General features: G+C 30.9%; 3 protein-coding genes across 7 annotated transcripts in view; all 3 read right to left on the bottom strand.

Annotated features, from left to right (window-relative positions):
- Nucleotides 1-3,838, bottom strand: part of LOC148229678 (pH-sensitive chloride channel 2-like) — a 31,768-nt gene extending 27,930 nt beyond the window's left edge. For all 4 annotated transcript variants that reach the window (XM_088196761.1, XM_088196762.1, XM_088196760.1 and 1 more), the window contains exon 1: nt 3,141-3,838. In XM_088196761.1, coding sequence (XP_088052887.1) covers nt 3,141-3,229 — 89 coding nt within the window. In that variant the 5' untranslated portion in view covers nt 3,230-3,838. The remainder of the gene's footprint in view (nt 1-3,140) is intronic.
- A 5,387-nt stretch (nt 3,839-9,225) lies between these two features.
- LOC148229677 (transducin beta-like protein 3) lies at nt 9,226-11,825 on the bottom strand. The gene is made up of 2 exons (XM_088196745.1): nt 11,732-11,825; nt 9,226-11,631 (listed from the first exon to the last, which is right to left on the bottom strand). The coding sequence occupies exons 1-2, from the start codon at nt 11,755-11,757 to the stop codon at nt 9,273-9,275; spliced, it is 2,385 nt and encodes a 794-aa protein (XP_088052871.1). The 5' UTR covers nt 11,758-11,825; the 3' UTR covers nt 9,226-9,272.
- A 4,049-nt stretch (nt 11,826-15,874) lies between these two features.
- Nucleotides 15,875-22,936, bottom strand: LOC148229676 (dual specificity mitogen-activated protein kinase kinase 4-like). Of its 2 annotated transcripts, XM_088196769.1 has the most exons (9): nt 22,769-22,932; nt 20,095-20,317; nt 19,955-19,987; nt 18,763-18,912; nt 18,547-18,691; nt 18,303-18,472; nt 18,111-18,240; nt 17,813-18,039; nt 15,875-17,517 (listed from the first exon to the last, which is right to left on the bottom strand). In XM_088196769.1, exons 1-9 carry the CDS (start codon nt 22,842-22,844, stop codon nt 17,385-17,387), a joined length of 1,287 nt encoding a protein of 428 aa, XP_088052895.1. In that variant the 5' UTR covers nt 22,845-22,932; the 3' UTR covers nt 15,875-17,384. The 2 variants fall into 2 exon arrangements, with proteins under 2 accessions (XP_088052895.1, XP_088052896.1); XM_088196770.1 differs by lacking the exon at nt 19,955-19,987 and having other exon boundaries at nt 17,366-17,517; nt 22,769-22,936.
- Between the last annotated feature and the right edge of the window lie 3,450 nt (nt 22,937-26,386).

Raw genomic sequence — 26,386 nt, 5'->3', positions numbered from 1 at the left:
ATTTTTTAAATAATTAGACATAAATATATAGACTCTTAAATAATACACATTGGGGTAATTATTATTTATGCAAATTACGATTATTTATATATAATAGATAATATATAATTTAACGTAAATATGGATATGTGTTATTATAATTTTTATAAATTGTCAATAAATTGGAATATCCAGGTTTAGTTGGTCTGGCAATTAAAAGCTTTTTTATATTTCCTTTAGCTAATATACTTTTAATTTACGTGAATCGTATATTTATAGCATAATTGGGCCATATCTATTTATAAATCTTTTGCCATCATCAATTTTCTCATAGTGAAAACATAGACAATGGTAGTCATTAGAATTGCAAAAACTGAGTATTATATAATACAATATGCGCGTTTTTATAGAAAAAACAAGAGGTGTGCTAGATGAGCGCCAATGGCAAATTCTTGATTGAGTACCCTTTTTATAAAATTTGTGAAATATAAAAATTTAACAAGTTGAATTGAAAAGTCGTATTTTTCTAAAATAATATATGCGATTACATATTTTAACAACATAAAAAGCGGTATGTACTGACTATATACGAAATAAACTCTTATCGAAGGAAAAGTAAAAACATGTTTTCAAAAAACAACTTGATCAAAACTAATCAATTATAGAAGCTTCCTATGAAATTGCTTTTTTATGAATCAGAAAAAGAAGCCCATTTCGACTGGAAAATAAATAATTATGAATATTCTTGCGATTATCTGTAAACTGTATAGATAAGAAAAATGAACAAAACGATACAATTACGAGGCATTGTTCTGGATGAAATGAATAATTCTGTAAGATAAAATTAAATTTAGTTGAAGTAATAGAACAATTCTTTGTCTTAATCCTATCATGGAACAAAATGCAGCTATTTTCCTTAAGAAAGCGAAAGAATAATGGTTTTTGCTCATCGTAATCACTCATTTGGGAGATTAGTGGATCAATATAGTCTTGCTTAATATTTTTTGGAGTGATTATGACATTTTTAGTTATTTGAGCGGTATCGCCGTACATGTACGTTGGTTGCTTTTTCACTGTTTTGAGGTACCCCAGTAAGTTATATATATTTATTTATTTAACTGAAAAACTAATAAATAAAAAATATATCTATATAATATTTAATTTAATGTAAATGATTTTTATATAAATTAATAGCAATAAATTAACGAGTACGAAAAAAATATTTTATGTTTATTTTATAAAAAATATCGAGAGCCTCTGAATTAATATAGAAAAATCCATAAAAAATAAATTAACGAAATTTAATGATAGAAAAGTGTTGAAAATCACTGATTTTTTTTCTATAATTCACTACAAATGCAATAGAAATAATAATAATTAAATAACAACATAAATAATTATGTAAAAATACGTAAAAGTAACTCACTTTCAATTTGTTAGTATACACTCACTACAAGTGTATACTAACAAATTAACAAATGTGTATGATTTAACTTTTTACTCAAAGGGTTAACATTGCTGTTAGAAATCTAGTATTAAGTTTTTAAGGTAAGATAGAAAAGTGGATTATATTACATATTATCTGTATCGCTTTATTTTGAATAAAAAAATAATTACTGGTGTTACTCCACACCTAGCAATCGTATGTGATTACTGTTATTATCAACTGTTTATGTAGTATTTTTTGGGAAAGATCAGTTTTATGGCTGCGATTGCAGAAAATTCCTCGTTATGTTTAGTGAATTCAATTTGATACATTTTTTACACAATACAATCCATTTATTAAGAAACTCTGTATAACTTAAAACGCTCAAAAAATTTTTCGATTCTCATTAAATTGCATTTCTTTAATTCAAATTATTTATGTTAATTTGTACAGTTATATGTTTGCCGTTTTGAAAATAAGCTTTCTTATAGATATACAAATAATCTAATATCCCGAATCAGTGATCTTTGGAATAAGTCCTAAGCCACGTGTAGGAATTTAAATATCATTGGCTTGAGCATTCGGAAATTATTAATTAGGGTATTTCGGTTACTAAACCATTATTTTTTAAAGGAAATGGCAAAAATATAATTTTTGCGAGACATCATATCATATATTTTTCAACACTAAGGCCAAAGTTATGATTAATCATCAAGAAGTTACAAGTGTATATAAAAAGTGGTCAATAAAAACAGAAAAGTATATGTAACAGATCGAAACAATTAAATAACAATTGTAACAAAAAGTTTGTGGAAAAAGGAAAAAATCTTCGCGAAACTATCTAAAGAACTTTAATCAAGTTTTGTACATCTGTAGATTATGTGTGTATACATTTGATTAAAAAAATTCTAATGAAACAGAAAACAGAAGCTGTAGTATACAGAAAGTATCATGATGTAGTTTAGAACAATGAAACAAGTATTTCTGATTTCTTATATATTCTTGAAACAACAAAAATAGTACACATATATTTTATTTTACTTTAAATTTAAATATAAATACAACTTACGTATTATTATATAATAATAAAATAAAACGCATTTACATATTAAAATAAATCTAGAAAATTACCTATTTATTTACTCCAAAGCAATGTTTTAAAGAACATATGGTAGTCGTTTCTAATATAGACAACTATTAAGTTCCGATATTTATCATCACATATCTCTGGATTTAAATTATTTTAAGATTTGTGGTACACATAATACATATGTATATACGTATATTTAGTTGATATGCAAGAAAAATTAAACATCATTTTTTACATGAAAAGTTCTGTCCAGTCTCTATTTTAGATTATAAATATTCTGCCTGCTTACGAGCTACTGTTCTCGTTATTTTACAATATTTGTATCGAATTTGTCATTCCAAATGGTACCGATATTCAGATTAATTTCATGCTAAAAAATCGTTTAATCCATATTGTTTTGCAATCCAAAATGAGCAATAGCTCATTATGTTCAACTTCTTTGTATTATTTTTATTATACACAATTTGTCATACATAGCTTGCAATAAGTAATATATTTGCATTTCAGGATTATGTGCCGAAAGTAGAAAAATATATAAGATTGTAGAGAAAGAGAGAATATTTTTTTGATTATATAGTTTACGCAAGGATTCGCCACGGGAGATGGTGTGGTGGGGATCTCGCGGGTAAATTTGAAAACACTCACCGGAATTGAGTGGCGTTGTCCGTCCTGGCTCGGCAGGCGAGCGCGCTCAGGACGGCGATCGCCAGCAGCCACCTCCCTCCGTCGGACATCGTTTTCCCGTTTCCGGCAACCCTCGGTCTCTCGACTAATGAGCGCCGCGCGACGCCGGCCACTTTAATATACGGACGCCTCCCACCCGCTACGTCTTCATCCCGACGTCGTCTGTTTGCGAAGGCCTACGCCATGATTGTCGCTAGCAAACAGCCTCCGACGACGCTCTTATCTTATCTCCCGGCCGCCGACAATTTTATTGTTGCAAACGCAGACGCAAACGCAAACGCGACGCGATTCGATCGACGAAACGTCCGCGCTTGGCAGCCGACAGAGCTGCAATAGTGGTAACGCGACAGCGATGCCTCCGTTTTGTCTTCTTCCGTCGATTCGAACACACTAGAGTAGCGTTTTCGCTTTCGACTTCCCGTTTTCATTTTGCTCAGAATCATGGCCGAAAAAAGTCGCGCTAAGACAACTGTCGGCCGTTTCTTCTACAATTCAAAATGGCACGGGATGACATTTTCAAATAGGGTTGCCAGATTACAATAAGATATTTTAAACATTCAGGTGTTTATTATATTTTAATTATATTCAATATCTTATGGCCTAATTGTTAAAAATACATCTAAGGACAGTACAAATAAACATTTATCGAGGCAAATGAATTACAATTTTTGTATCGAGAAATCGTTTATATTTAAGAAATTTCCTACCGAAGTACTTCCTTTCTTATTTCAAACTTATCTTACAAGCTTTCGGGTGGTGGTTTATATGTTATATTTGATACCTGGTTTCAATCCCATATAAATATCTATTTTTTCCATCTAAAACCTGATGTAGGGATCTAAATAGATGATAGTCATTAGGAGCAATGTCTGAAGAATACGGTGGGTGAGTCGCTTTCAAATGAATTAACTGAACACATTATGTCTCTGTCACAATTGTATGCCTATAATCCAATACAATAAAAATGATATCCTTCAAATCCCACCAAATGCATAATATTATCTTATTGGGGTATAATCCTGTTCTAGGGGTTTGAATTGAGGGTTAATTGCCGTCTAAAGTTTTAAAGTAAAGGATCCACTTCTCATGTTCAGTTACAATTCGACTCAAAAATAAATCTTTCTGTTCTAGAATCATTAATTATTGGCATATTGGTATTCAATTTATAAGATACCCATATTCTGCAAATTAACACATTTTCTAACATATGACTTGTATGTGACAATTGGGCTTTTGTGCTAGCTTCTGTATCGTTAATCTCGAACCTTCTTAGATGGCAGCCCTAATATCCTCACTAACAACCCCTAAGGATTACACGCCTTTACATATTCAATGGCAAAATTCACGTTTGATACTGTCTAAATTGAATGGCTTTCTTGCCCAATGCATTACAAATGTTTTTAACTGCGATTGAAACATATATATCATAATATAGCTTAACTGAGATTATTTTATCTCCACTGTTGAAAACATCGAAACAAAAAATATCCTGTTACTAAAAAGTATCATTGAGACAACTACTGTTAAAAACACCGAGAAAATTGTGGAATTATCGTTAATTTATAAAAAGTTGTACATTTTTACAAATGACTAATGGTGCAACATAATATGTATTAATAAATGAATAATGTATAAAATAGTTATTACTAATTTACAGACTGATTCAAGTATGTTGTCTCACTACTTGATTGTAGGTATTAATTGAGTTTACCATAAATAAACATATTTATAATAAATAAACAATTTGCACATTCACGATACAAAAACTTTATTTTAACCCTTTAGCGCGCAAAGGGCGAAAACGGTCGATATATCGACCGACGACATAACGGTCTATAATTCAATACCTATTCATAATAACATCTTCCTAAGCATCACAATATGTCATCGAGGAAGCTCTTTCGTTGATATATCGACCATATGAAATTAAGTTGTTGCTATAGGCCAAAACACGATAAAATCAAAAATCAAAATAAAACATTACAAAACTCTAAAAGAATTATTTTTAAACAATATTTCTTTATATGTGTATATGTAATATATTTCAAACAATAAATTATATTTGTGTGCCAATATTTGATCGTTCATTATATAATAAACATATTTTTAAAATATCACCCTAAGTGGTCAAAGGTCGATATATCAACCGACAAAATTTTCGAAATTTCCAAAAAAAAAATTCTTTTTTTTAATTTTTTTTATTAAAATTACTTTTTAAATATAATAAAAGTTCTAAAAAGTAATTTTTTAACCCTTAATTCCAAAATAATTAATTTGCGCGCTAAAGGGTTAAATGACCAGCACGATAGACGAGTGGTGTCTCTGACTATACCTGAAAGATCTGGGTTCGAATCTCATATGGATCCTAGTGTTTTAAATTTTTTTTTCGTGTCTGGGAGATCGAAATTAGTGATTATTATGTAATTATTGTCATCTTCAATTTACTTACATTTTTCTAATCTCACGGAAGAATATCATGATGATTAATTTAAATTGAGCCAAGTCGTATATATAAGGTATTGAAAAATTCTCTAATAATTAGCTATTTTAGCTTATAGATATTATATGTAATATCTTATATGTAATAAAACAATAAAAAAAACATGTGTTAAATTGCACTTAAAAACTATTACGGAATTGTTTAAATGGGTTTATATTATTTGTGATATTTTTTGTGGGTACTATATAGCAATTTGGATTTTGTTCTAGGCAATATATGTATATACAATATACAAAATAATTTTAAGTATAACTTACTTGCGTTTCTTATAGATATGAAGTGTTGAATTGAGAGAAAAACATATTGTATAATTCTAAAACATTGTCTTCGATAATTTTTATAAAAAATACTGAAAAATATGTGGTTGATACGTACCTGAATATATGAGAGTTTACTTTATGCACTTATTGGTTGCTGTCGGTGCCATTCATATGCCTGAAAGTGGTGATAAAGTCAAGTAAAAGAAATATCACCTGTTATTCAATACAAAGTTCATTTGATGTAAAGCAATGCTTCATTAAAATTGATAAATAAATGCATGGCATCGCATACAAATTATAAGTAAAAGATTAGTAGAGTGCTTTAATTATAATTTATATAATTAAAGCACTCTACGAATGGTTAAAACCCCGAGTTCACAAATTAATTTTATTATAGTGAAAAGTTGTAGATATTAAATTTCAGCAAAATACGGGAAAATCTGGTAATCTAGTAAAAGGGTATTTACAGACCAATGCTTAAAGTATAGAGCTTAAAAATATAAATGGGTTTAATATTATCAAACATATAAAATTATGTAGCATCAACGGTTTACCGAATAAAGCCACATATAACATAATATATTACTTATATAATGAAATCTCCAACACAGCATTGAATTTAATTTTATTCAATACCTAATTCAACATCCAATACAAATTATATTTACAATTTGCATATGATTTCATCATAAAAAATAGTTATAAGTATTATAGTTTTTATATCACATGTATGTTTATTTAACCAATAAATTTTTAAACTGCACTCTTAGATATAATATTCTGTGTAAATATAATATATTTAAATGAAAATTCGATTGTGTCAGCAACTAACATTTATTGTATATAAAATATGCTTGCTTCGTTAGTAATGCTCATAAAATATAATTTTAATTAAAATAATAAATAAATAAGTACATTAAAAGAAGCACGATAAATCGTGGTATTAAATAAGTTAATAAAATAATGCTAAATCATTTTATTTTGTAATTATCAGTTAGGGAATGATTTTCCTGATTCCAACGACATAGAAGTTATGTCTCTGCTCTTATTTGGTACCCAAATTTACGATTATTTAATCTTTTGGTAATTATTTTATAAATTACAGTTCTTTGCCTTATTCACAAACTTTAATAATTGTTAGACGCCTAATTTTTAAATAGACTCATGATAATGGATAGCAACTCTACTCTTTTATTTATCATGAACATAACTTATTACTGCTTAAAACACCATTTTGCCTGTTTGCCATAACAACATTGTCGTAAAGAGAAACAAGTATAAAAAACAACCAAGGATTTTAGAATGATGCTTATATCCCACAGTCGCTAGTATGATTATAAATACAAATATGATAATATATTAACATACTAACGGTATAAAATCCAAGATAAGTCACTCATCCATATAGTAATAATAAAATCATAGTATAATATATCATACTCGGTGATATCAATACACGGTCTAGATAGCATCATTTTATTTTATAAAATTTAATCTAAAAATAAATAGCTGTTCTTAATGCAGCGTTAAATCGACAACATAAATCAAAAGCGAAAAGGTTAAATCGCATTAACTCTTTACCATTGAGAATCGTTTGAACCAAGAACAATATTTATTATGCACCAGTCGATTACTCTCATTGTAATTATATTTATTTACTAGCCAACGACTCTTAATTAATTCATGCGCGTGTTAAATGCATAAATAATTACATAATCAATTATTAATCACACACTGTGAGCGTTATGTCCTGAATTAACCTTCGTTTTTGTACATTATGGAAATATACTAAAATATATATAAATATAATATATACATGTAAAGTCCAATGAATGGCTAAGGATTATAAAGATGTACTATGTGCTCGTTTTTAGCGAAGGAAAAGGCAAAATTACGTATTTAGAGCTTTGAGCGTGTTCTTGTGCGAGATGATTCGTTTCGGTCATATTCTGGTCACTTTATGAATGCAAAAAATACAATACTAAAATATCGTTTTTCAAGGCTGTTTTAGGAAAATTAACGAAATTTTCCACCTGTAGGTGAAGTTAAATATTCTAAATAAATAAACGTTGAATGAATTATCCGATTATCCATTCCTGACATAATTTCACACAGCGTAAATCGAAGGTCTTGTAGAAAAATCTATACAAATGAAATGCAGTCATAAAAAAATATGACTAGTTCTAAATACTAAAAAACCATCGAAGCTAATGTATTGAGACGAATTGTGTTTATTATTATTATTGTTTGTATATATTATCTTCATAAGAAATTACAATTTTCATGCGAGATCAGTCAACCAATGCATTGATTATATTCTTAAATATTATATATTAAATGATAATATATTCGAAACATAAAATTAATAATATTTAACAATTTTTCGGACTCGAAACATAATTCACGGTTTATAAAATCATTCATATAAAACATAAAATGGGATTTAATCGATATCGAACATTCACATAATCGGTAAAATTACTTGCATTGTAAATGTAAACAAATAAAAATCGAAATATTATTACTATTTTAATATATGTATATTGTATATAAATAATAAAATTATGTGCTTAATATTAACATTTAAATATATTTTATATTTTAATTCCAACATTGCAAATTAAGTGAAATTCATGAAAATATATGAAACGATGTTACAGAGCTTATTTGTAATATTATGTATTAAGTTTATTCCAATTGCTCGTCCAATATTATTTTTTATGTCATACGTATTAAATTAAATGAAAACTTATAAAACAATACTTAAATATAAATTATGTTATGGAAATATCGAAATAGCAACCAGCGGTGTATTGAAATCTTGGACGACATTTCAGGGGGTCAAAAATTGGCCAATCAGTGGTCGTTTTTTTAATATTTCGATTTCATTAACATTCAGTTGTCGGGAATTTTTAACCCCCCCCCCCCTTCTATGTCACAAGATTTTATTGAGCCAGACTTGTTCGTTTCACTGTCACAATTTCGCTGACCCCCCTCTTCCCTAAACCTGTGACATAATTTATGGAGTCCACCTGAAATACTATGCATCTTAATGAAATGAAAATATTAAAAAAACGACTTGCCCTCCCCCCCTCCACCATGGAAAATACATATATAAAAATGTTTCGCACCACTGCACGAAAGCAATACTAAGTTTCCAAATTCACTTACCTTTTCGATCGTTGACTTCAACAACGATCCCCATCAGCATTTATTTGCTGTTATCATATATCATTAAGCAATTAAGGGGTTAAACAAGTGTAATATAATAGAAATAAAAAAATAATACTGTTTTATAATAAATGTATTTGTATTAAAAATTTAATTTGTACATTAAACAGGCTTTGCTATGTGAGGTTGCATACACTTCAAAGTAAAATTTAAGAAGTGTAAATCTTGAAGCATCGACGTAATCCTCTGCATGTGTCTTTGAGTATAAGGTAACAACGCTCTAATTGATGCTGCCGAATGATCGTCCAATCCACCCTTCGACAAAAGAGCATGCAAGACAACTTGAGCTGCGTGGCAGTTCCTCGAATTTGTATTCCAATCGATGCAGCATTTTATCAATGACTGTTGATAATTTGCATTCAACTGATTGATAGTCGTCGATAGTAACTCTTCATCTTCATCTTTCAATAATTCATTAATTATTTTCAACGTGTGGTAAGGTTTGTCCAGTCTCAATGACAGTTTTAATGCCTTTGCCAACTTTTTCTCGTGCAACAGATTGCTAAGTTCTTGCTCTTGCAGTGCCAACTCTTCCCTCTCCTTCGCTTCCTTCTCTCTCTTTTCAACGGTGATATCGTTCCACTTTACTAATAGCGAATCAGCTCCTCCAGTGATAATATTACTCTCCGACTGCGAAACAGCCATAGCCCAAACTCTGCCTTCGTGTTTATCTAGCGTTATCACACTCTCGGATGTTTTAATGTTCCAAACTTTCAAAAGACCATCGGCGCCAGTAGAAACTATCTGGAGACCTTTAGATAAGAATTCTGCCTTCAAAACTGAACTAGAGTGTCCTTCTAAAGTTTTTAAACAATTTAAATCAGTCAAAGACCATAATTTAATCGAACAATCAGCTGATGTACTGAGTAATACTTGATCAACAGGTGAAAATTTCATACACCAAACGCCCCTTTTATGGCCTTTCAACGAACCGAGTAAAGATAGATCTTCAGATGACCATAGTTTGATAGTTTTATCTTGCGAGCCAGTAGCAACTATTTTATCATTCGGAGATATAGTTACATAATTTATATCTTTGGAATGCGCAACTTCTGTATGCGTACAAAATAAAGTTGATATTTCTTTAGTGTCCTTAAAATCGGGTAATTTCCATCTTTTAATACAAGTATCTTTACTAACGGAGAAACAAGATGAAATATCTAAAAATGGCAAGCAAACCGATCCAACTGATGAAGTGTGCCTATTTCCAACTGCAATACAATTTATAATTTGTGTTTCTAAGTCCATCAACCAAATTCTGATTGAATTATCTTTACTAGAAGAAATTAGTATTTCAGGCTTATAAGGACTTTTAATTAACGACAGAACCAAATCATTGTGACCTTTCACTAATTGACAATTCATCGTCGATAATTCGTATACTTTTATATCGACACTATTAGTAGCGATGGCTATGTGAGAGTCATCTTTACCCAAATAAGAAATATCTAAAATTTCATCGCTAAATCCGACCATTTGCTTAGAGCACTCGAACGTTGCCAAATTATATATTATGATGTTATGATCTGCGCTAACAATCGATAAGCAATATCTAACTTCATTAAGAAGCAGTTGAGTGACAGCCAAATTACCATCATCGTTAGCAGGAGTTATTAAACTATTACTTTGTGTATAAATAAGTTTACTGGTCGTCAGATCCCAAACTTTAATCACACCTTTTTCGCCAGCACAAGCAACGTAAACTCCACCGTCGCTCTTCTTTATCTTAATATTGGGAAGTTGAAACTTAATAGGCAATATAACTGCACCTTCTAGTGATTCGAAAACTGGAAGAGTTCGAATTGCTTTTCCGAGTTCGACGTCCCATAAAATCAATACTCGATCTCTACCCGAAGATACCATTTGATTTCCATTAATGGTAAAATTCAAAGAAGTCACCTTGCTGAAATGTCCTGTATAAGTATTTTTCAATTCCCCGTTTTCGGTGCTCCAACACATTATTTTTGTGTCATCGGCAGATCCAAATATGAGTTTTCTCGTTATGTCAGGATGAAAAACCAATATATTAAAAACACCTTGAGATCCTTTCAGCGAATACGTGCAAGTCTGATTGTTGATGTTCCATAGTTTAGCTGTTCCGTCGGAACCTCCAGTTGCGACAGTTTCTCCAGTACCGTCGAAAGCTAATTTAGCAATCGGACCTTTATGAATAGATCGCCACATCTTCACGAGTTTGTTTTCGGCGATCGACCACAGTTTTATGAGGCCGCTCTTGTGCGCGGAACAAACATATTGTGAATCGCGTGACAAAGTAAAGGAGTAAATGGTATCTTCATCTTCTTCGTCAGGTGAATCTCCCAGACTAGATTTAATCAATCCGGTGGCAAGATCAACGATTTTAATAGTATCATGGCACTGACAGAGCATATTATTTCCATCTGCAGTCCATTCCACATGTCCGCCGGTGAAAAATGCGGTGTATTCTGCTTCGACGCCATACCTACAAAATAATTTAAATTATGACATAATTCTGTAACAAAACGTCCTCCAAATAAAACAGAACATTAAAAATGGTTTATAGTATATTGTAAAGTACTTACGCTTCTTTTAAATTATGAGATGTCATTTTAAAACACTTCCAAACAATTTGACATATCAACACGTGAACATGAGGTACTTATTATTTTTAATTTTGGCCCTAACACGTTTATTTTTAATCAAGCTATATTTTTTACATTGAATAGCAATTTCACCAAGGCGGCTTCCATAAATTATATCACAGATTTAGGGAGGAGGTCAGCGAAATTGTGACAGTGTGAAACAAACAGGAGTATGGCTCAATGACATCTTGTGACATTATTTATAGAGGCTGCCTAATAGTAAAAGGGTAATATATATTTGCAATATAAATTTAATAGTTAACATTATAAATTTGCTACTTTGTACTGTAAATTAAATACGCACTATATATTTTTTTGTTTGAATAATTCGTTTAGGTTAGGTTTTAGTTTAAACAGAACATGGACGTTTTGCAATTGGCAACTTATGTAAAAGTAGACTACACGCTAGAATATTTATAGTGCAAAGCAATATATTTTTAGTAGAAGTTATTAAATATATAGTGAAAAATATCAAATTTATAGTGGAAACTATTTAAATTAAAGTGCAATTAATTCACACCTATAATAAAATTGTTATATAATCTCTAAAATACAAATTTAAATTTCATATTAAATGATTTCTTAACTGAAAGTTAAATAAAATAATATTTAGAATGTATTTAGTAAAGACTAAAAATTATTATAAAATGAATTTAATATTTATAGGATGACTCCCGTTGGTGTATTATGCATGTGGACTGCACATACAACCGTATAAATTATAAAGAAATAACTATTCTGTACGAGCTGTACATCGAAAATTACAAGAAGATTATGGTCAATTACATCGTTCTACTGAGCGAATAATTCACAACGTAATGAAACAATTTAAAGAGACTGGAAGCGTTGGGTATATCGTAAGACCCGTGCATCATCATAGCGCCCGTTCAGTCGAAAATACTGCTGTTGTAAATGAAAATGTAGTCGAAGACCCAGAATTGTTAATTCGTCGGCGTTCGCAGCTTTTGGGCTTTTCTTATGGCTCACTTTGGCGCATTTTATATTTGGACTTGCACCTACACCCGTATAAAATTCAGACAACACAATAACTGAAGCAAAAAGACCATGCACAGTGAAGAATTCACACAGATTGGGTGTTAGATCAGTAGGAAACCAATGGTGAGCGCTATAAGTGCATGATAACGGATTATTTTTTGCACTAAATCGAAGATATTTGATCAAGTTGATTATATGGAAGACATGTAATTCTAACAAGACGGCGCACCTTGTCATACATCAGATGCAACGTTGGATCTTTGGCGTGAAAAGTTCCCAATTGGCAATATTTCACGTTTTAGTAATGTAAACTAGCCGTCAAGAGCATGCAATTTAATGACATTGTTTTTTTATAGGGTTACGTTAAGAGTTGCATCTACCCCAAAAACCCGAAACGTTAGAGCAACTAAAAACCAACATCCGTCAAGTTGTTGCCGAGATAATGTTCGAATTGCACGAATAAGTCAACGAAAATTACATCGAAAGGATTGGCTGCTGCAAAAAGTCCAGAGGCGGCCGTTAATTTGCTATTATTTTTCCTAATTAGTAAAATACATAAAATGTTTGATGATTAAAAAAAATCCGAAATAATCCGTAAATTTTGTTGTGTTAAATTGGACCATTCTTTAAAATTTAAATCATAATATATGAGTCAAGTAGGGTGCAATTCATAATTTTTCTTAAACACATATTGACGGAGCACAATTTTATTTTTAAATACAAAAATAATATAAAGTAAATGCTCCTGTTATTATATTTTTTTATGTTTATTTACGAAAAATACTATTTTATTTGGTAGGTAATAATTAGTATTAATATTGCGTATTCAACTTAATTATTTAGTGATAACTCAACAACAGTACCCGATGTCATTAAATAAATATTTCTCTCTCGAGCTCTCGTAGCAATTTTTATTTCGCAAAAAAAATATCGAAATGATATTATTTAAACTCTCTCAAAAATGTGTCTTCCTTAAGCAAACATTTCCGAGAGGACATTTATTTTACACTTCCGCAGCACCGCAGCAATAATCATATTCTTTTTTTTTAGTGTCCTTTGATATTTTCAAAATCTGGTCATGTTACTAAGATAACGTTAGAGGCATTACTATTAACAAATTTAATAATAAAAATAATAGTTTACATTAATTTTGATTATATTTCTACATTTCTTCGAAAAATATATATGTATTATGCAATAGTAAGCCTTAACTTTGTTATGGCCAAATTAATGTCAAACTAGTTTAGGTTATTTTTCACGAATCTGACTTTTTAACATCTTGAAAATGTTGAAAGCAATGAATTTTTGTGTAAAAAAAAGTGTTTCTTTAAATAATGTGATATTTTTTCAAAGAATCGCTACGATTACGAGTAGCCCCCAAATACCCGATGAAAAACCGGCCAAAACTAAATCATCACAACAAACTACTGTTGTAAAATATAAGCCGTTATATCATTTTCCTCCAATTAGACTAATATCAGCAATTGGTAGAATCAAATGGATGCAGCTGGGAGTGACCATAGTAGCAATACCTTTGTCTACATCATTAGCATCAATGGGCTATATACCTTCCGGATTGGAATATGGACTTGCATTCGCCGGTAATAACAAATTAAATGGTTTTGTTCTTTTTAAATTACACATTAATAAACTTTATTAATTTCAGGAATTTCATTATTTAATTTAATATGCACCATCAGCTATTTGTTTAAGAATACAATCGGTATGATTTATGTTACCGAAGATGAGAAAAAATTAAAGGTGGTATCTTGCAACTTCAAAGGGCAAAGAGTCGACACGATCATAAACACGAAAGATTGGATGTTTTTCTCCGAACTGCCCGAAGTTAAAATATGTTCCATATTTTTTCACACCACCAAAACTTACGACAACCAGCATAGTTGGAAAATGTTTCATAGTAGCGGCAAAATAATTGACGAAGAATTGTTTAAGAAATTATTAGGAGATCGTAATATTGATCAGTCATAAAACCAGAAATTTATAATTATTATTGGAAAATATAGCCTTAAATTATATACCTTTGTATTTATTTTTCAAATTTAAAAGCATCTTTACCTATATTAATCCTTCTCGTTATCGTCCGATACCATCAGAGTTACACAAACAGTCATTTTGAAACAACTAATTTTTAGCTGATACATTTACGGGGGTAATTTTACATGATTTATGATCTTAGATCCCTACAATCATCGAAAGAGCAATACAGGGCTGAGCATCATCAAATTGCAACAAAACATTACACTCAGAAATATGCATCGTTTTGATATGATTGCAAATAAAAGATGATTTTTATGAGATAAGGTTTCCCTTGGTCCTCCAAAAATACCATACGCTCATCCCAAAATAGTCACCATAAGTTCTTCAACATGCTCTTGTCTGTAATTCTTTCAATTTTGATATAAAATGTACATACATATGTCGTCATCTTCTTCACCTTCTACTTTAACACTGAATGCTACGGTGTTTTTAAAAAAAAAAATTTTCCACATATTTATCGATTCTTCCTTAACATTATTATAATTAAACTCATTCAAAAACTGTTTCATGCCATTTCATATTAACCGGGTAACAAGTTTACTTTTTCGAGAATCATGACATCAACAGCGCCTGTACTCACCTTGTGGGAACTGAAACATCATGATGTGGTTTGTTGATCTTTGGAGGTGAGACTATTTCATTCACTGTTTCTTGGCGATTTTCCTTCAACTTCTGCAATGGATCGACATGTCACTCTCCGTGTACAGAACTTGTCCTGTTTCTAATTTACTTGTATATTCATTTAAATGACTTGTATTTGTCAAAAATGGACTACTTTTATGGACGATTTAAGTGCAGCGGCTGTGCTTTCGTATTGCACACTTGAATTGTATTTCTACTTTTCTATACTTATGTAACATTGCTGCCAATTTATAGAATAATGTTGTTTTTTTAATTAGCATTTTAAATGTCTTTATTTGAATCATCCAGGTGTCTATATAAACCTATTAATTGAGGGTGGTCACGATGAATCCTTTACAGTAGTATTTCAATCGAAATCCCCCCTAGAGATTAATGAAAACAAGGAAAGAGAGTGAAGATTTTTTTTATTTCAATATTTCTAGTTGTAACATTTTCTATTCTCATTCAATACAAAAACCAACAAAAAACGGTGTTAATGAGTTTTCAAATGTCGTTTAAACAAGCTATAATAAAGCACAGGCAATACGTTAAGTCAAAAGGAACAATTCAACATTTTTTTTAACAATACTGTACAGAATATTATAATTCAATATGTTTGAACCTAATTTCTGCCCAAGGCAAAAAATACATCGTTACAAACTATGATTAGTTAGTTATTAAATGTGTTATTTTACCGTTCATTGCATTAGGAGTATTTACAATATTTTAAGCTTCACTTGCTATAGAATGTGTATATTCATCGCCGCCTTAACAGATAATTAGTTTACTATTTATATAATATATACAAAAATGACTCGATGACTAAACTGGAAATGGTACGGTATCACCTATGACGACACAACTTCAAAAACATATTTGAAGCACTAAGCAAATCAATGTACACACTGAATTCATATCAAAATTTCATTATACAGACTTACATAGCTTGTATATAATTTTAGACATATCCTAACGAGCGTTTCTCACAAGCGTGTAAATATTATTTTCATGACACAAGTTTTGGTATTTATAAAAAGAAAATAATATAAATTTATGACACATATCAGTTACATTGTCATAAACTTAAATGATATGTAATGTAACTCGATTGAACACCCTGTCACGACAAAACAACTGCACGAGATCATTTTTTTAAATAGATTTCGAAAAAAGATTAACAAGATATAAATAATATAAATAAATAAAATATGTATGATTTTTTCATCTGAAATTTTAAAATAAAATATTGCACTGGCATGAGTATAACGTCAATTTCTTAAAATGCATCACATTGAAGTAGTTTCGTAAGGCAAAAAAAATTCGCCATCAACGTGATATAAAAATAAATACAATTCTGATTTGCGGCAATTCGATAAAATTACAATCACCTTTAAACAATGACGATAATTAATATATAAATAAATTCATCAATTATATAAGAGAAATGACTAATGTTCCAGCACCCCAATATTAATTATAATGATTTAGTACTTGTATTTACTTTAATTTTTACATAGATATATCAGAAAACATAGTGTTTAAAAAAATAACGATGCTTTGGAATTCACGATAGCACCATCTAGATATAAAATATTACAAAGGCAGAATAATCAAAAGCAGATTTAGAATATAAAAATTATGAAATTAACATGTGATAGTATAAGATTTAAATTTAAAAAAATACCAATACAGTTCACGTAGTTAAAGCCGATACTCTTACAATCAAAATTCTTATAAATATGTATTATGTACTAAGTAATTATATCACGACATAAGTTACCGTACGACATTGTCGAAAAACGTGTTTTTTTTTCTTCACAAAGGGTGGGTGTATATATTATAATACATATATATATATAAATATTTATATGTATATATATTGCATTACATAATTTACTATTTATTATTACAGTGATTGCTAGCGGGCCATACCGTCTAATACGTCAGCGACGTAAGTGGCTATATCCGGATTCGCCCTTTCGCCGCCCCTGATGAAGGGATGCTCCAGTAATTTGTTATATTTGGGACGTTGAGTTTCTTCTTTTATTAAGCTGAAAATAAAAATCATATTAAATATGGCAGATAATGTAGAAAGGTCTAACATTTTTAAAAAGTAAAAGATTTCAGACACTAGGCTAAAAAAATCAATAATAGTAGTTTACATTACTACAATTACAAAATAAATTAATTTTATAAATTCACAGCTTTAAATCGTCTTTAAATGAATTAAAGAAGTACGGTGTACCTTAGTTTATCATAATCAAATATAGAAATGTAATTAAAAGAGCCTTTTTTGTTTTTGCTCCTAAAATTGGTAAAACTAAAACATTGAATGTTATCACTTACCAAGTATTTACAAAATCAACAAATTCTTGCGAGAAGCAGTTTCCGTTTTCGCGCAGAGACAAGCGAGGCGGGTCCCCTTGAACGACTTGAGACAGCTGTTCGAAAACGGAGCCCCATCGAGGATAAGGGAAGTGCCCCGTCGCTACTTCCATCAAAGTGATACCCAACGACCACACGTCCGATCGGACATCATATCCAGGAGGCCTCATCGGATCTATTCGTTCTGGCTATAAACATTCAATAAATAAGTTAAAAAAAATAAAACATTTTAGATTCACAAAATATATATAATACTAACCGCCATGTACGGCCGACAGCCAGCATCTTTGGTACGAGCAATGGAGTCTACAAGTTTACCCGAGATCCCAAAATCACAAAGTTTTATATTACCTCTCCTGTCTAGTAATATATTTGATGGTTTAACGTCTCTGAAATCATAATTATTCCGTTTTGTACATTGTTCAGAATAATATGTCAAAAATAATAGTACCTATGGATAATTTTTAATTTCTCTTTGAGGTAGTTGAGTGCTTTAACAGTTGCTACGGTAATTTTAGCTATAATAGGTTCCGGTATCTTCCTTTGTAAAGTCTCGTATATAAATTTATAAAACTTGTCCAAAGAAGTGTCCATTAATTCCATACATATCCAACAATCGCCCTGAAATGATAAATATATTTATAAAATATAATATTTTTAGTCGAAAAGTTTATTTTATATATGCATTAACTTACCTCTTTGAACAAAGCTCCATAAAACTGTACAATATATAGACAATCGTTACTTCTCATGACCACGTCCAAATCCATCAATAAATTCTTTTGCTCTCGTTCGTCCACCGTGGATCGAATCCGTTTAACAGCCATAACAAAATTTGTCCTGTTTCAAACGTACACAAAGACAATTAATAATTATAAAAAAATACATCCGACAAAATATTTTCGACATACTTTCGGTGAACCATTTTATTGACGGCTCCGAAAGCACCGCGACCTATCTCTCCGAGGTCCTGCAAGTCTTCAGCGGTAAAATCGAATATTCCTTCGCTGAGTTGTAATTTACCCGTAGAGTGCATGGACTGACACATACGCAGACGTTCCCTGTTGAAATATAATCAAGCCTTCAACATAAATAATAAGTTATATTTTAAATATTACTCAAGTAACTCAAGTACATACACAAAACTAAATCTAAATAATTCGATTTAGATATTTTTAGAATTATATAACACATTGTTGTTTCACAAACATAAAAACGAATCTCAAATTTTGAATCCCATGCAGTCAATTTTACGATATAGTAGATACGGTTAATACAAAATTGTTATTTTAACAAATTAGAGCACCGTATAACTATTTTAGATTTTTTTTAGGAAAAAGATAAAATAGTTATATTTCTAATAGGGTCTCATTTTCCTCATGCTTTCATTTAATTTTTAGTAAAATTCGTCATTTGAACAAAAACATTTTTAAAAAAACTCTATAAACCAATCAAGTTATTCGATCTTCGTAGAAAATTACAACGTATTCAAAATTTTAACTATGATGATGTCCAAAAGTTTCCAGAATTAAAATGTATATAAACTAAACGTAGTTCAGGGTTGTGTCTCTAGATATAACTATTCTATAATGATAAAACAGTATATAGTGTTTACTTAGTGTGATTATCACACATTTTCTTGGCATTATTTTTGACAAATAACACAGTAGCGCAAGTGTATGCGAAAAATTATTCTGCACATTCACAGACATTCATAAATCTTTAAAAATGATGCTAAACGAAAACCTTAAGTTAATGAGTGGTTCAATCACTTTGAATGAATTGCAATGTTAGTCCAGCATCATGATAATACTCTTACTTAAACGATTGTTCAGCAGTTTTTGTCTAAAAATGTTCAACTCTGCTAGCAATGGTTTGAAGCAATAACTTTGCTAAAAATCGCTTCATAAATAAGCGTTTCTTGAAGTGGAAGAATCAATTACATGCGGCGTTTATTTATATTTTTAGTATTCTAGAAACTTTTAGGTACCGTTCATTTACACTCTTTCACATAATTAATGAACTCAAAAAACTCATGCTTTGTTTATTATATGCTTAATTAGTGCGCAGAACACTGGTCGGCTTATTTTTTCGTTTTTATACCTTAATCTACTATGATGATGGCCCGAGGTGTAACTGAAAATTTTAAAATAAACTAGGTATATTGCTTTCAAAGACTCAACGGACTGATTCGTTTTTTCTTTGAAATTAAAATCTAACGATACTAATAAATATGTACTCACCGAGCGTTGGCATCTGGCAACACGTCCGGTATCGGTCGCGTTTTTCCGTGAGACATGCGTGGCCTGGCACCGCCAGAGTTGGAACCATCGCTAGAGTTCCCTGTGAACGGCAAGAAGCCGCCGGCGTGCGGGAATCCTCCACCGCTGCCTTGCCCGAAGCTGAGCTTTAACTGTCTCCGTTTCTCAGCCGCGTGGTCGGTATTGCGGTGGTTGGATTGAAAGTCTGAATTTTGAAACGTATTTGAAACGCATTAGTATACATACTGATTAACTATTATGTAAATACATGATTAAGTAACTTTTAATAAAATTTTGAAACACTTTCATTGATTTTGACCAGAAAACCCACTCTCTGTTTGTTTAGATTGTTAATATTTGGAAAGTAATAATACAAGCCTAGTACCTAATTTGACGAGTGGCATTAAAAATAGGTATATAGTGAGCAAATTTAAAAAAATAAAAATATTGTTAATATATTTTGATTGTTCAAGTATAAACTCGTAAAAAAATCCCAGAAAAAATACTGTCTGATACAAATCAAATCAGAATATAAATTAGAAATCCGTCAATTTGACAGGTTTCGTAAATCTAGTGTTAAATATTATATTTTAAATGTCACAGGGGTTCCAATTTTTTTTTTCGGCGGCCCTGGACGCTGGGGTTTTGGTCCATCGACCTCCTGCTTGGGCTGTTGCGAGTGACAGCCACTCAGCAACTTCAGAAAACGAATTAGGTATATTATATCAGGTTGCTCTTTAAGACTTCACATTTTTTACAGAACGGGTAAAATGAGTTAAAAATTAAAAAATGTAATACTTCTACTAAATTCTCCATCTTTTTCTTAAATTTTTCTCGATATGTTAATACATTTTTTTATTTTGATTCGAAAAATAGTGTATTTTTGCAAGCAATAAATTCTTTAATGTCGTTTTTTATATCCATTTTTGTAAAAAAAAATTTCAACCTAAATCTCATAATGGTTTAAATATATGATAGTCGTTTGGAACAATGTCTGAAGAATACAGTGGGTGAGAAAGGAGTTCCCAAGAAAATCCATTGATTTTTCTAATCGTCTTCTTGGATACATAAGAGCAAGCGCTATATTGGTGTAAAATTACCTTCTTTAACCCTTAAACACCTATAGAATATATCAAGAAAATCGCCAGTATGCATTGGACACCTAAAGGTGTCAGGAACCTTTGGGCCTTGTAATGTTTTTTGTTTTGTATAGCTTAAGGTTGAAAAACACTTTAACTTATTGAAATATTTAAATAACTTATAGCATAAATAGGGGCTCCCCACATATAGCATCATTGAATAATGAAATTATCGTTAATTTATAAAAAGTTACATATTTTTGCAAATGTAAAAAAAAAGAAGCAAAGACTAACAGGACAATTTGAAATATGGGAAAATAGGGAGGATGTAGCTATCAGGTTCATCAAAAACATGCACATGGAAACAACTTGCAGTATGTTACAAATTCCTAATCTTCAAAACGAGGTTCATCTAGTTTCATTCATGCCAAAGTACAAATCGCACTTGAAATTAATCGCTAACATGTTTATATATATATATATATATATATATATATATATATATATATATATATGGCAAAAATGTCACAAAAACAAAATGGTGTAGTGGGTTTAAGGTGTAAAAGAAGTGTAAGGCTTCTGTGATATTGAAATTAAAAAAGCTCGTACACGGTGACTGTTAAAAAATAATCCAAGTTAATCCTAAAATACAATGCTTTAAATATATTTTCGCTTTTTTACTATGGTTTATGGTGCTGAATACTTTGTCATACAGAAATGAGGTGGCTCTTAAATGGAAATGTGCTGATCAAAAAAATATTCTAGCACGTAAGTTTAATAATACTTTGTGGGTTGCATGTAAACGCATTAAACAAAAAATTGCTAAGGAAAAACATCAATATAATTTCAGCGTTTGGATCAAAGCTGTTATATTGGATAGAAAGCAGAACAAAATAAGCTGTTTTACAAAGTTATCTATGTTTTTAGAAGATTATGAAAATATTACTTTTGACAATATCAAGGACACAGTTATAAGGCATCTTACCAAACTCAAAGAAAGGTTCTCTGATTACGGATTACAGAGCTTGATTCACATACTGTCAGTTAGATTGTAGATCCATTAAATGTAAAATTGATGATTTACCAGAAGAGCCTAAAGGATTGGCAGAATTTCGATCCAATAATGAAACACAGATTAAATTAGGTAATAAACCATATCCGTCATATTTTATGCAGAAAATACAGTATTTATAAATAAGGTGAATAAGATAACAACTTCGTAATAGCAATATATTTTTTTAAATTTAAGTCATAAAGAAAAAATAGGAATACCGGAATACTCACTAACCACAAATGGAAATAAATAAAATATTTAAATTTGTTTTGTAATAATGTAGGTTTAGCTGCAGTACATAAATTTTGTCTTCGCTCAGATTGCGTCGTCGTAATAAACAATTAGTTGTTTTTGACACTCAAGTGTATGTATGTATGTTATCTAGCGAGACGGTGGATATGCGCATCGAGAGCGAAAAGGGGTTATAGAGAACACATCGATATCTTCGTTGTGTAATGGTGGTGTCTAAACATTGCGAGGCGGAGTCGGAGTCGGAGGACGAGGAGTCGCGGGGGTGGCGTACCCTGTTCGCCATCGCCGGGCGCCGCCATGTCGGTGTGGCTCAGGCCGGCGGCTGGTGCTGGGGGCGCTGTAGGCATGGGGGGACGCAAAGGCCGGAGGGGCTCATGCCGAGCACCGCCCTCACACCCCGCCGCCGCAGACGCCGCAGACCACTGTCGCCACCTGAGCGAAAACATGGGAGCTAACGATAGAGCTAACGTAGCTCTTAGTGCGTTATCTTGACTATGTAAAAAAACAATTCTTTTTAAATTGTAAAATTATAAAATAAATAGACAAAGCTAAGATTTCAAGATTTTTTTTATAAAAGGCCCCAGCATGCTGACTATAAGGTTTAAATGCCGTAAATTTTAACTATTTTATGAAAGTGAATATATAATTATTAATACAAAATAAATGTATGTTTTATGATATTAAAGCAATAAATATTTATTAAAATAATAAATAAAATCATATTCATGTATTATTACCTTAGTGGCAATTAGACGCAGATTGAGCCGCTGCAGTAGTATTACAATATACCGGCGCACGAGGCAGCACCGGCCATTGCAAGTCCACCAAAGACGTCACGTCAGTGTTACCAGAGCCGCCAGGTTTTGGTCATAATAAAACCTAAATAAATTCATATATAAATGAGCTCCCACATTTTTGCTTCGGGGAGCTCCACATATAATATTTTCCTGAGGGCACGCAAAACTCCCGTGCGTAGCATTACAGACGCTAGCCCAAGGTCTTACAATGGGGTAAGTAGAGTTAATTATATCGGCGCCACGTTCTAAAACCAATGGTTATGAACATTTGATTTTTTTATCGTCTGCGAAAGTGGCTAACAACGTTTTACTACGTAAATACTTAGTTTTTTATCGCCTTGCTCATGTTTATTCCTCAAAAGCGGCTTCCGTAAATTATGTCACAAGCTTAGAGGGAAAGGGTTAGTGGAATTGAGAAAGTGTGAAGCAAACAAGAGTCTGGCTCAATGGAATCTTGTGACATAAGGGGAGGAAGTTGAAATTCCTGTAAAACCTGTCATAACTTATGGAAGATGCCAAACTTCGGTTAAAATGGAAATTTACCGCTTATCAGTGTCATTGATAACACTGAATAGCTCATGACGTTAATGACCACTTTCACAGACGGTGGAGCCAAAATCCAGAGATGTTCATACCGATCCGGTTTTTGAGCGTGGCGTCGATATAATTAATAAGTACCGTAAATAATATGCTCCACCAAACAAAAACTTGAGTCCAAAAATATATTTTATTAAATATACATAGTGTTTCAAATAAAATAAAGCTTATAACAAAATTTTGCGAAATATCCGAATATTTTTTCAATGATGATGTTGGATCCGGCAATTTTTGCCAAAGTAGCAAAAATCGAAACATCGTAATTCGGCAACAATAGGTAAAAGGTTGCACATGTGGTATAAAAGGCACATTTTATAATACTTTACATTAAACTTAATATTTTTGTAAAGTAAACATAGAGATATTAAACATTAACCCACACAACGTGAAACATTTGTAATTCTTCATGATTGTCAACTTAATAGAAAGGAAAAAACAGTTTGGGTACTTTTTTGGGATCAATTTATATGAGTATTTTACCTCGTGTGGTTATGCATAAATTTTTAAAGCAACTGAAATTTCACGTAAGAATGACGCGGAAAATCAATTTGCGTATATCGTTTTCGTTCGAGTCACTCTTCCACACTTTTAGTAAATACTATTTTACAGTACACGTAAACGTTTAACGATCCAAGTTTCACATATTCCTGACGGTCGACTAGTATTCGTTATTTAACCATTTTAAAGCTACTTTAACTAAAAAAATCTAACTGTTCCCACGAATCGCAGATATATGTTTATTCTAACTATAAGTAATAAATAGGTATGTGTATTAAGTTATACAATATGAATTACACAATTATTTATGTTAATTTAATATTTTTAACGACTGTTTAAGTTTAATTATGCTACTTAAAACTTAATTGTTTTTTGCAAGAACACACTACAAGACATATTATTCATGGACTTTGTGGGTGAGAATCGTAAATAAGCACATGTATAAATTTAGAACACAAATTTATTTATATTTATATGACATTACATTGCAGGTTTACCATTAGGGTTATTTTAAAACACAAACATGTATTATGTTTATACAGCATATGGATCGTCTTAAATTTAAATTTGCTAACAACATAATTGTCAACATTATAGAAAGGATGACAACTATTCCACAAACAATTTTTTTTGTGACGCTTTTTTATATATACTGAACATTTTGAAGGTGTGAGATTTTCATTGCATTTCGTAATAAAGTCTCATTATTAAGTCAAAAGTGTAGTAAGTTAGGATTATCGACGTGTAATAGTGTGTTATCATAAAAACTAGTAAATTCAATACACATGAATACCGGAATTATCACTTTATCACAAGATACTCAAAGTATATTATGTAAAACGTAATTAAAATCAAAGCAAATCTGAAATGGGAGAAGATATTAAATAATTTTAAAACAATAAACCTTTTTCATAGAATAACAGCAATCCGATATCTGAAATTGTCACATTCTAACAAAACAATCCCTTCAGCCAGGTGTTATATAACCTGGCCAGAACTTATAAACTATATATTAATAAATTGTGGTTGGAGCTGAAGTTAAAAACTGGTGGTTGATATACCAAGGTACTGCAGGTACTTATGTTTTTAATACAAAAAATAAAACACTTAGGGCTAGTTTAATCGGTTATCTTTCATCGAGTATTTTTGTTCTGGAAACTTTCAAAGAATCTCTGAAGATAAAATTAATCAGTGACTACTTTTTATCCAAAGAAAATCAATTACTTGATATCATATATGTTGAAACGGTGACATTACAAAGTGGTTTTCATTCAATGTTTTTACTACATATTGATTTATCTCGAATTACTGAAAGAGCACCGTATTTCATTGGATAATGATAGGCATTTACTAGAGCACCAATTATGCATCGCTAATGATATTCACTTGGCTATTTGTGATGTTCTTATAAAATATAAATATATATCTTCTTCCCTAGAATCGTGTTCTGGAGAAGATGATCGAAGTCAATTCACTAAAGTATATGTAAAATGCTTTTCAATAACTCAAAGTGAAACTAAAAACATAATAAATTTGTGCACTAATATTAGACCCTTATCTAAAATACATTATAAAATATCATATAACGAAAAATTGTCTTTTTGATATGCTTGAGCGATTTTAAATCGAGTATACTAAAAACGAAATTCGATTTAAATAAATTTTTCATGATATTTGAAGAAGATGAATATGTGAAAATGGCAGAAACTCTAGAAGTTCTGAAACTAATATAATTAACTGTCGAAGCCTTTGTCTACGTGATGCTAACTTGTTACAGCCATTTTTAAATTATTCCCATTCCAGCAATTGCGCAAACTGAAATATACACTGAGTTAAGAAATGACAATTGCTCTTAAAAAGCATGTGGAGAAATGGAGACGAACAGATTTAACTGAAACGTTAAAATATTTATTTAATCGCAATTCAGTCTATGACGAAGATAATGACGTCATGTTTACAGTAGCAATTCAAAAACTATTATAGAAATAATAAAATAT

The sequence above is a fragment of the Plectrocnemia conspersa genome, unplaced genomic scaffold, assembly GCF_051122295.1.
Source record: "Plectrocnemia conspersa isolate PC_06_02 unplaced genomic scaffold, ASM5112229v1 ptg000011l, whole genome shotgun sequence".
Classification (NCBI taxonomy): Eukaryota; Metazoa; Arthropoda; class Insecta; order Trichoptera; family Polycentropodidae; genus Plectrocnemia; species Plectrocnemia conspersa.
This window is presented reverse-complemented; position numbering and strand designations above follow the sequence as displayed.

Bases quoted from the DNA above. Each gene is read 5' to 3' on its own strand.
- LOC148229677 (XM_088196745.1), bottom strand. From the start codon at position 11,757: ATGACATCTCATAATTTAAAAGAAGC. The intron at 11,632-11,731 runs GTAAGTACTTTA...ATTATTTTGTAG, and splicing joins TCTCATAATTTAAAAGAAGC to GTATGGCGTCGAAGCAGAAT.
- LOC148229676 (XM_088196769.1), bottom strand. From the start codon at position 22,844: ATGCCTACAGCGCCCCCAGCACCAGCCGCCGGCCTGAGCCACACCGAC. The intron at 18,692-18,762 runs GTATGTCGAAAA...CGTTTGAAACAG, and splicing joins AATAAAATGGTTCACCGAAA to GACAAATTTTGTTATGGCTG. The intron at 17,518-17,812 runs GTAAGTGATAAC...TTTTATTTTCAG, and splicing joins GTTGATTTTGTAAATACTTG to CTTAATAAAAGAAGAAACTC.